We start from the raw sequence: 10,167 nt of genomic DNA, 5'->3' as shown, positions 1-10,167 counted from the left end.
CTTTAGGCGTTTTGATTTCTTGGATTTTTTTGTGGACTTGTCCGGGACGGATTCGAGTTTCTTTCGCCGGGGGAACGGGACAGGCTCCGCAAATACGCTCCTTTGTCGCCCTCTAGCGTGCGCGTTCGGTTGCGCGCGCGCGTCCCTTTGGAATTTTGGCCGCGCGGTTCTACCGGGCGCTTTTCGACGGTCGAGGCTCGCTTTTTCACCCGAGATGAGAATCGGATTTTGTCGGAAGGATTGTACGCGGCTCATCCTGCGTTCGTCGGCAGGCGGGGAGCATACAGACTTTTGTCTTCGGAGCGTGTCTCGCACGCCCGCGCCCGCCCGCTCAGACGTCCGGAAGTCCGGTCGACGCGAACGCGCGCTAGGACCCGGAGACGCGACGGCCGCACCTTGTCTCGGCGCCTGGGCGTGCGAGGCACTGAAAAGGAACTCGGGACGCTCCCTGCCAACTCCTTTGGACCTTCTGTTCGCCGTTACCGCTCGCCTGCGCTTCCTTTCGTAAGCGACGCACACACACACACACACTTACAACTTTACGACCGGTTTTCTTTAGCGCGTTTACGCGCGCGTTTGTTCGCGTTGATCCCCGCTGTGCGGGCGGGCGTCCGTCTTCTTCCCGTCTCCAACCGTGGAAACTTCCAGTCGCCATCAAGCGAAGGCGATAATATTATGCCGCTTAGGCGCAGATAGAAATAAATAAATCGGTAAATGAAACGGTGCCCGGGAGGCGATTCCAACGCCGACGGGTTGATTGGCAGTTGATGATGGCTTCGGGGTCGGGGTCGGGGTCGAAAACGGACTTGATTGCATGCCATCGCGTATTCTCCCTCCCGATCAAGCGATTGCGAGCGTTCAAGATTTTCCGATCCTGAACAAACGGGCTGAGCAATTCCCATAAACGGCTGCGAGGCTAATTGCGGCCTCTCGACGGCGCGCCATCGCACGTAGCTTTGGAATTGCGGCTGAATGACTACTACCAACGACGGGAATGTCCGGAGACACGTTGATGAAATCAAAGGGATGGAAGACCAGATCGATATTTTCGCTGCTGCGGGAATCCCTTTGAGACCTTGGCTAACTTTTTCCGCCGGCGTCGGAGCGGATGACTTTTGCGTCGTTGCGGAACCTTTCTTTGCAAACGTCCGCTTTGACTCTCCCGCCGAGGTTTTTGTCCCTTTTCAGCCCCGATGTGGCCAAGCTAACGAGGCGCGGCGTGAATCCCGCCTCGTTATTGTCGCCTTCCGAGACGGAGCTTCCGTTCGTCGATCCAAGTTTGCGCGGCGGCCCGTGTAACGCTGCTGTCAAAATAATTGCCGTTTTCTTCCTTTTGTGTTTGTTTCGTATTGCAGAAGATGAATTTTGCTCAGCACTTCATCGGCGGCATCCTGAAAGTGGTCAGGTGAGAATCCGGCGCCACCGGTTTTGCGGCCCGCTCGCCCGCCTTTGTGCTCGACGCTACGTCAACGCCCGCCTTCTTCCCGCAGCAACATCGATCCGGCCATGTTTGTCCCGTCGGCTCCGGTAAGTGCCGGGGAGCCCGCGCGTGTGCGCCAGGGCGGGCGGGCGGGCGGGCGGGCGTCTGCCTGCATCCAACTTCCATCTTCGAGCCAACGTTATTTTGCGCTTTTTACAAGGACGATTTGCCATGTAGACATTAGTATCTCTTGCCATTTGGAGCCACTTTGTTCCCGTGTAAGTGAAGACGAGGGCGGTCGTCGGTGCGCGAAAACCAAGGCGGCGTCCGGCGGGCCCGACGTGCGGAAAGGGTCTTGAGCCAAACGGCATCTCAAGGAGCTGGAAAAACAAAAATCTGCATCATTTGGGTACCTAGCCCACTTGCCGCCGTCGGGCGAAATGGCCCTTTTGAATTCATGCCGAGGTCCGATCGCCGACAAGACCGGGCTAACGCAGGCGGTCTCCCGGTCGCCCGCGGCCACGCCTTTCACCGCGGTCTTCGTACACGCCGTACGGTCCCGACTTTAGACGTCAAAGCGCTTCGTTTCCCGCCAGGCAACGGGCCCGCCCCGATTAGAAAGCTGGGATCGGCCGAGCCGTCGGCGCGGCGAGCCGTCGGCGCGGCGAGCCGTCGGCGCGGCGAGCGGCCGGCGGGCTCGGAGAAAAGCCCAAAGTTGCTGCGGGATTGCCGTGGGAGGCCCGCCCCGTGCTTTTTTGAATTCGCCTTTTCCTCTGCGCGCCGTACGGCGGCAGTGAACTTTGCCCTTTGGCAAACGGAGGAAGATCGGAGCGGTCTCCGGCCGCTCCCGGCCCGAGCCGGCGCAAATGGCGGCGTGAAACCGTTGAAATTTCTTAGCGCAGAGCTTTTGGGTCCGCAAAGTCCACGCGGACGTTAATCGGCGCCCGGGTGAGCGGCGCAACAGGCCGCGGGTGGTATACTACTAAAGGCTCCATGCCCCCGTGAAGGAGGGGGCAAAAAGTGAGCAGAGGAGTGCCTGGGCCTCCGCCAACGCGAGACGGGGTCCGCTTCTCTTCTACTACCCCCGGGTGGGCGCATCCGACAAAATACCCTATTTCGCCGAGTGCAAATCCAGTACGGTTTCCTCGTTTTCGACCCCCGTATTAGGGGGGGTGGACTCAAATCCGCAAATCAAATGAATTGACGTGCAAAATAAGCGGCGAGATACCTCGGAACGTCCAAACCTTTGTCGGGCGTCGGCAACGGGGCGGCGCGGATCTTTTCGGACGCGCGGCCGAAAGGAAACAACGGCCGGACTCGGGCGCGGGGGGAGGAGGGGCCGAGGGCGACCTCCCGCGCTCCGGTCGCCCTCGGCCCCTCCTCCCCCCGCGCTCCGATCCCGCCGCCGCCCTCGCTAACGCCGAGCCTTTTGTGCGTCAGCCTCCTCCCCGCAGGCCGCTGGCTTTCGAGGAGGCCCACGAGAACGACGAGGAGAAAGCCTTTCGCGGCTCCTTCAAGAAGCTGGCGGGAGACGTGAGTTCTTCCGACGCCGTCCGCTCAAAAAGCGCTCCCCGGCAAAAGCGCCGTCAGCTTTCACGCGACCGATTCCCTTCCGGACGGCGGCCCCGACCTCCTACGTAGCCGGCGTGCCTTTTCTTTTGGAAAACGCGCTTCTTCTTTTGATACTGAAATGGCCCCCTCGCACGTGGGAAAGGAGAGCCGGCGATGCCTGGGCCAAGGTTCCGCGCCGCCTCTTAAAAGCTCCCCAAAGTTGCGCGAGTCGGGCTTGGGCTTGGCGCAAGGACGACGCCGTTGTCATTGCGCGCGTTTTCGTGTCCCCGGCGCCTCCGTCTGACATTCCGCGCCCCGCCCCGTTCCACCGGTCGCTCCGCTCCTTCATCGCACCGAGACGTATTTGCGAGTGGCGCCCGAGCGGCCCGCCCGGGAGTCGGGTTGCGAATTTGCCGCTCGCCGTCCCGGCGACGGGAGACGCGCTCGCGAGGAGGAGACGAAAACAATCAAAAGAAATGAGGTCATTCGGAGGCCGTCCTCGCCGGGCGCGCGGACGCCGTCCCCGTTTGCCCCGAAGCCGCGCCCGCATCGTTCCAGAGACCAGGCGGGGTGCGCGGCCAGGGGCAAATGTGAGCAAGTGTTCTCAGCGGGCGAAAACTTGCAAGGGCGTGCGCCGGCTTGTCCTTCGGCGTGCCCGCGCATGATGGAGTGCGCGCGCCTCGGTTTTACATATACAGCACATGGATGCGTGCGTCTTGCGCTAGCGTGTGTTTGTACTGTGCGTGCGCGTGTGTGTTTGCTCAGGACATGGAGGTGAACCCCAAAGAACTGATGTTCATCCTCAACGAAGTCCTTACCAAGCGTGAGTCACGTTATGACAACCGGCGCACGCTGACGATCGCCAGCGAAATACTTGCGCCGCGCCGACTAGCGCACGCTAACGTTCGGTAACAAAATAGCGCGTGCCGGTATTTGGCGGGAAACCGGCCCTACCGCGCTAACGTTTAATAACAAAGAAAAACGGATGGAGTGGAACTATTTCCCACGGCGCTAACGGGCACACGTTAACCTTCGGTGTCAGACGGCAATTTGAAGACGGACGGTTTCGGCATCGAGTCGTGCAGAAGCATGGTGGCCGTCATGGACGTATCCTTTTCTGGCCCCGGACCGCCGACGGGGAGCCCGAGCCGCGTTTGCCTTTAACGCCGGCGTCCGCGAGCCGCGTTTGCCTTTAACGCCGGCGTCCGCAGAGCGACAGCACGGGCAAGCTGGGCTTCCACGAGTTCAAATATATGTGGGGCAACATCAAGAAATGGAAGGTGGGTCGCTCGGAAAAGTCCGGAAACGGAGAGGCCGCGGGCGGGCTGCCGGATGTTAGCGGCCGGCGGCCCGTCGGTCGCCCTCCCGTTGAAAGGCGGGCCGTCGGCTTTGTCTTTGGGCAGGCCACCTACGTGTCTTGCGACAAGGACAAGTCAGGCGTCATCTGCGGCAGGGAGCTCCCGCGCGCCTTCGAGGCGGCAGGTGCGTAGGGGCGGCGACGGCGGCGGGTGCGCGGGGGCGGCGGCGGGGGCGGCGGCGGCGGGGCCGGACGGGCGCTCGGGCTCACGCCGCGTGCGCGCAGGCTTCCCTCTGAACGACGAGCTGTACAAGATGATCGTCCGGCGCTATAGCGACGAGCACGGCGACATGGACTTTGACAACTTTGTGGGCTGCATGGTGCGACTGGACGCCATGTGCAGTGAGTCTTTGCCGGACTGGCTTTCGCTCGCTAAGGCGCTCACGGTTAGCGTGTGCCCGTTAGTTCCAGCTTGACTATTTGACAAGTTTGTGCGCGCGCGCGCGCGCGTCAGGAGCCTTCAAGACCCTGGATAAAGGAAACAGCGGCTCCATTAACCTGGACATCAAAGAGGTAATACAGCTCAGCCGGCGCGCGCGCGCGAGCGAGCCAGCCTGATGATCCGGAGGCGTTTTTGCCGCTCCAGTGGCTCCAGCTGACCATGTACTCGTGAGGCTCGGCCGACGGGACCGAAGAGCAAAAAAGGCGGCGTTGCTGCGGCGACAATTTTGCTTACGCTCAACCATTAAAAGCCTCACGAGCACGGAATGAGTGTGCGCGCGTCACTCGGAATCTGGGATGGGCTTACGGCTTTTTGAACGCGCGGCGCCTCTTCCGGCCCCCCGAGCCCGATTTACACCTTTTTTGAAGTTACGTATTCCTGTTCTCTTTTCCCCACAAGCTTTACTCGGGAGATCCTTTGGTTCCATTTCTCGCGCCCTCGCGCAAAGTAAGAGTGCTGGCGTTTTTCGAAACCGCCCGTCCACTTTCTGTCGCCGCTTCTCCTCACGCGACGCCAGCCAATGGCAGAGAGCGAAAAGCATTTTATTGACGTCACTTTGCGCGTCGTTGATTTCGTTCGAAAAAGGAATGTTTCGTGAGGTTGACGTACGTGTCGTTTCTAGGACGTCGGAGGAAAAAGGCGAGAGCGCGAGGAGGGGAGGGGCTAGAGGAGGGGAGGGGCTAGCGGAAGCGGCGCGACGATCGCTAGAGCGGCGCCGCGCGCGCCCGACAGAGGGCGCCAACACGCTGGAACAAACGTCACGAAACGCACTCGGCTTCGGCTAGCGAGGGAGGACACGAGCGACCGCGACGGAGACGCGGGTCCGTCAGTCGAAACGTTCCCCGATTCGCGAGGGCGCCGCCTACGCGCCGGGCGTGACTTCCCCGGCGTGCGGAGGCCAAAGTTTCAAGAAATGTGAAGAAGATGGCCAAAACATGAAAGGCCACGTCTAAAGCAACGATGAAGAAGATGGGCAACTTTTTCCGACGGCGATCCTTCCCACCCCCGCTTTCTCATCAGTCCTTCCTTCGGGGCGCGAAAGCGTTGAACTGCGCGTCCCTCGACGGCTTCGGGCGCCGAGCTCGCGGTCGGAGGGCGCGACGGAGGGGAGGCGGAGTCGCGCCGAGGGAGGGAGAGAGAGCTCTGCTCCATTTTCAGGATGAGCCCGTGACAGGTAAGACCCGCCTCCGCGCACCCTTTGTGCCACAAAATCCCAAGCGCGTGAAGATGTTGTGACGGCAACATCTCGAAGGGTTACTTTGCACGCTGGCGTCGAGGGGAAGTCGAGCGGGCACGGAGCCGGCGTCGCACGACGCACGCGTAGTAAGTAACCGAAGCGAGTACCGCCGCGGGTGGCGCTCTCCGGAGTCGCCGGCGGATACCCGGAGACGGGAGGACGCGTACCGAGTCCTCCCCGCCAGCGGTCGGCGCCGCTTTGCGGTTCGGCCGGGAGCCGTCCGTCGCTCGCGAATGCTTGTTTTGGCGTCGGCGGGTAAAAAAGTCACGCGGCGCCTCTCGCATCGGCCTCCTCGTAAACGCCCGATAGCGTCGTCCTTATAAAGTATTCGCCGCGCGGCGTGCACTCGTTTTTGTTTTACTCGCGCTCCGAATGACTTTTTCCTCTCCCCGACACGCCCGATTCCAACGATTAGCTTCTGGGAAAACCCCGCGGCGGGCGGCCATTGGACGGGGCGCGTAGGAGAGAGGGGCTTCCGAAACGAGCGGGACGCCGGCCCCCCGGGACCGGGGTTCGACCCTGGCAAAAACCCCCACGGTGCTGACGTACAGCCCGCGTTCAGTACACTCAAACGGAGAGAAAACGTTCCTAGAAGTGAAGACGGCGACGCCATTGTGCTCCGCAGGTGAGCAAACCGCCCCACGCTTTGAGCTCATCTCAGCACCTGCCGCCGAACGCGCGCGCCATGGCGTCCGAGCCCTCGGTCCCGAGCGAGCGGGGGGAGCTGCAGAGGAGGGCCGATCGGCTGACGGATGAGGCGAGGCCCGCCGATGAACGTTGTCATACGTACGCGTGCGAGCCGGCGCGGCGCAAACAACGCGCGTGGCCGTTGTATTCCAAAGAACACCTGGCTCGCCCGGTTGTCACGGAAACGGACACACACACACACCTGCGGAACCAAACGCACGCGCGCAGTCACAAACGCGCCGCGCCCTCGCACGCGCACGCACAGTTGGCTTTGAGTGAAAGCGTGAGTGGGCCACCCTCCCTCCCACCCTCCCTCCCTTCCTCCCTTTTTGCTTCCTTCTTTCATTCCTTCCTTCTTTCATTCCTCCCTTCTTTGCTTCCTTCTTTGCTTCCTTGCGACCTTGTTGTCCACGCATCCTTACGATCTTCCTTCCTTGATATTGTGACGCAGAAATGTCAAGTGTGTGTGTGCGTGTGTGCGTGTGTGCGTGTGTGTGTCGGCTGGCAGTCCCTGGAGAGCACACGCAGGATGGTGCAGCTGGTGGAAGAGGTACGGCCGGCCCTGGCGCAAAGGCACCCCTCAGCCCCCCCTCCCTTTGCTCAACCCACGTATGCGCGCGCGCGCCTCACCAGAGCAAAGACGCCGGCATCCGAGCGCTGGTCATGCTGGATGAACAAGGAGGTAAAGAAGGCCGCTTCCGCGTCGCGCTCGGCGCTCGCCCCCAGAACCGCCGCGACGGACTGCCTTCATGAAATAAAACCCAAACAAAAGCGCTCTTCCATCAAAAGCGCCATTTCACCCTTGCGTCCGTGAGCTAGTACGGTCGATTTTTTTTTTTATGCTGAAACAAACGCTAAGATGGGCCGAAGCGCACCGGGCCCAGCCGCTCGCGAGACGCTTTGTCCCCCCAGAGCAGCTGGAGCGCACCGAGGAAGGTTTGGACGCAATCGACTCGGACATGAAGGAAGCCGAGAAAAACCTGACAAGCTTGGCCGAGTGTTGCGGCCTGCGCGCTTGTGCCAAGTACGTGCGCGCGCGCCGAGGCGCTCCCTTTGTTTACGGGCGCCCCAGACCGCCTGGGGTCGGCCGTCCGTCTTCCCGTAATGGACTTCCGTTCGACGGCCTCAAAGAGCTTTCGGCCCCGAGACGGGGTTTTTCCCGCGACCTCTCGACGTGGGGCGATTTGCGCAATGAGGCGCGCTTTCAAAAAACCATTTGGGATTTAGTCTGTCAAATTGAAGGCGCTTCCTCGGCTATGAAGGGCCCGCAACGTTCCCAAAGCTGGAGCGCCCGCCCGTGTGTTTTCGTTGCCGTCTTTACTTATTGCCGCCGAGATACGCTTTGACTTTTTACCCGCGCGCCTCTTAAGCTTTGGGACCCGAGATCGACGGCGGAAACGCGATTTCAACGAAACGGCCCGCCCGAGGAGGCGGCGCGCCTTTTTCCACCGCGGTTAACGGGGCGCCGACCTTCTCCCCGTCAGACTGAAGGCCTTCGAAGAACGCGGCGCCCACAAGGCGGTTTGGGGCGGCGGGCCGGACGGCGTGGTGTCCGACCAGCCGCCGTCCTCGCGCGTGGCGGACGAGCGCGAGCGGATGATCATGAGCGGGGGATACGTTCGGAGGTGGGCCCGTCCGGCGCCCGGGCGCGCCCGCGTGGCTTCACGGAGCCTTTGTGTCAGGGTGACGCGGGACGCCCGCGAGGACGAGATGAACGACAACCTGGCGCGCGTGGGCGGCATCGTGGGCAACCTGAGGTGCGTGGCGCTGGACGTGGGCAACGAGATCGACTCGCAGAACGCGCAGATCGAACGCGTCCGGGAAAAGGTGAGCGCCCCGGCGCCGCCGGGAACCCGGCCCGACTCGCGTTTTACCGAACCTGATCCCGCTCGCTCCCGATCTCCGCCCCATCCTCCGGGTCCGGCATCCTGCGCCTTTTTCAGCTTTCTTTCCCCGGCGCGCCCGGTCGGCGTTTAAGAGAGAAGCGTCAAAAACACGCGGGAAAGCTCCGGGACCGGACTTTGACACCTAGGCCTTAAGGATTTCATGCAGCACTGTTGAAGATAGTCCAAACGGAACCAAAACGCATCTTTTTTTTAACTCGGCGAATACAGTGGCGCGTCTACTTATTCGGCTGGGGAAACGCCTGGGCGGGAAAACATCGTCTCCGGTGAGGAGAGAGAATTCAAGATGGCAGAGGCCGCGTCTTTGGCGTATGAGACGCCGGATGAGGCGCTCGATGTTAAGACTTCTACCGGATTTGTTACAGTTGGCGATGCATTTCTAGCATTCATTATTGATGTAGTAATACGCCAGCTTGCCCACAAACGAGACAATGTTGTTGTTTTTTCGTTTTGTTTCGCATGTTTACTGCGCTCGTCCACTTTTCATCTTGACTCGTTTCGTCCACGCTTCCCACCAACAGTTTCCACCGTACAACCGCCAACCGTAAAATTGGCGTTTACGTTGTACATATTGGCGTAAAAGCACATATGTAGCGCGCCACTTGGGGCTGTCGCGTCTGACGTGTCGCGTCGTTAGCGTGTCATTAGCACTTTAGCTAGTGGGCTGAATGACGTCACAAAAAAGCACTGCGAAACAAAAGTGAACAGACTTACATGCTCAAAACGATCCCAAAGTAATTATCGGTGCTCCCAGTTCACAAATACAAACGCCGTAGAAAAGTGCCTTTCTCTGCACTCATCACCGATACGCCAGCACCACCACAAGGCAAACGAGCGAACCGCATTCATACTGTCGCCCGCTACGATTAATAGGAATTATTCAAAGGCTTAAGGAGCCTAATTTCCCGACTTCGATCATTTTACTCATTATTTTTTTACACGTGATACGTTTTGATTACTATGCACTAGTGTGATTCAAATCTGTATTTGTTGCCACGTTAGAGGCGTTTTTCGAATCGACGAATATTCATTCCTAAGGATATGTACATGTAAAAAGCTGAGCCCCGCCCCGGTGCGCCCAAAACGCTCCGAATCCCTTTGACCGCCGCGCGCCGTTGCGTTTGGTAAAACGGAGAGCCGTTCGTTCGGACGTTGCATTTTGCGCGCGTTGGAAACGGATGACGCTTGTTTGTTTGCGCAGGCCGTTGTGAACGTGACGCGCATTGACACGGCCAACCGGAAGGCCAACAACCTCATGAAAAGATAGAAGACCTCAAAGCACGCGAGCGCAGTAAGACATAGCGGTGGCTTCGATCTTAGCGTTTCGCCAAGGCAAGACGACATCCGTCCGCAAAAGCGTCCAATAAAGTTTCTCCAAACTCATCGGGACTTGATTGCATTTTTTTTGTGCGAGGTGATGATGATTTCGCAACAAAAACAACTGCGGAGTGCCGGAGTTTGTACTTTTTTTTTAGAACAACTTCGCCGAACATCTTCAACACACAAAAAAAAACACATTTTAAAGAGGGAGTACGTGTCGTTTTTCGCACGCGCCCTCTGGAGCTTTAG

General features: G+C 59.8%; 2 protein-coding genes across 25 annotated transcripts; both read left to right on the top strand.

Annotated features, from left to right (window-relative positions):
- Window positions 1-362: 362 nt before the first annotated feature.
- Window positions 363-5,036, top strand: capns1b (calpain, small subunit 1 b). Its single transcript, XM_088428052.1, has 11 exons — window positions 363-504; window positions 1,356-1,405; window positions 1,491-1,527; window positions 2,861-2,953; window positions 3,737-3,794; window positions 4,014-4,078; window positions 4,183-4,251; window positions 4,375-4,453; window positions 4,554-4,670; window positions 4,783-4,841; window positions 4,915-5,036. The coding sequence occupies exons 2-11, from the start codon at window positions 1,359-1,361 to the stop codon at window positions 4,939-4,941; spliced, it is 651 nt and encodes a 216-aa protein (XP_088284178.1). The 5' UTR covers window positions 363-504; window positions 1,356-1,358; the 3' UTR covers window positions 4,942-5,036.
- A 434-nt stretch (window positions 5,037-5,470) lies between these two features.
- Window positions 5,471-9,981, top strand: LOC148415335 (synaptosomal-associated protein 25). Of its 24 annotated transcripts, XM_088428039.1 has the most exons (8): window positions 5,797-5,944; window positions 6,633-6,764; window positions 7,203-7,244; window positions 7,328-7,376; window positions 7,607-7,718; window positions 8,179-8,319; window positions 8,377-8,521; window positions 9,800-9,981. In XM_088428039.1, exons 2-8 carry the CDS (start codon window positions 6,693-6,695, stop codon window positions 9,863-9,865), a joined length of 627 nt encoding a protein of 208 aa, XP_088284165.1. In that variant the 5' UTR covers window positions 5,797-5,944; window positions 6,633-6,692; the 3' UTR covers window positions 9,866-9,981. The 24 variants fall into 24 exon arrangements, with proteins under 24 accessions (XP_088284160.1, XP_088284151.1, XP_088284152.1 ...); XM_088428035.1 differs by having other exon boundaries at window positions 8,179-8,521; XM_088428042.1 differs by having other exon boundaries at window positions 5,927-5,944; window positions 7,612-7,718; window positions 8,179-8,521.
- Window positions 9,982-10,167: the final 186 nt, after the last annotated feature.

Source organism: Hippichthys cyanospilos, chromosome 11, assembly GCF_059441005.1.
Source record: "Hippichthys cyanospilos isolate Australia breed blue-spotted pipefish chromosome 11, RoL_Hcya_1.0, whole genome shotgun sequence".
In the NCBI taxonomy this organism is placed as follows: Eukaryota; Metazoa; Chordata; class Actinopteri; order Syngnathiformes; family Syngnathidae; genus Hippichthys; species Hippichthys cyanospilos.
This window is presented reverse-complemented; position numbering and strand designations above follow the sequence as displayed.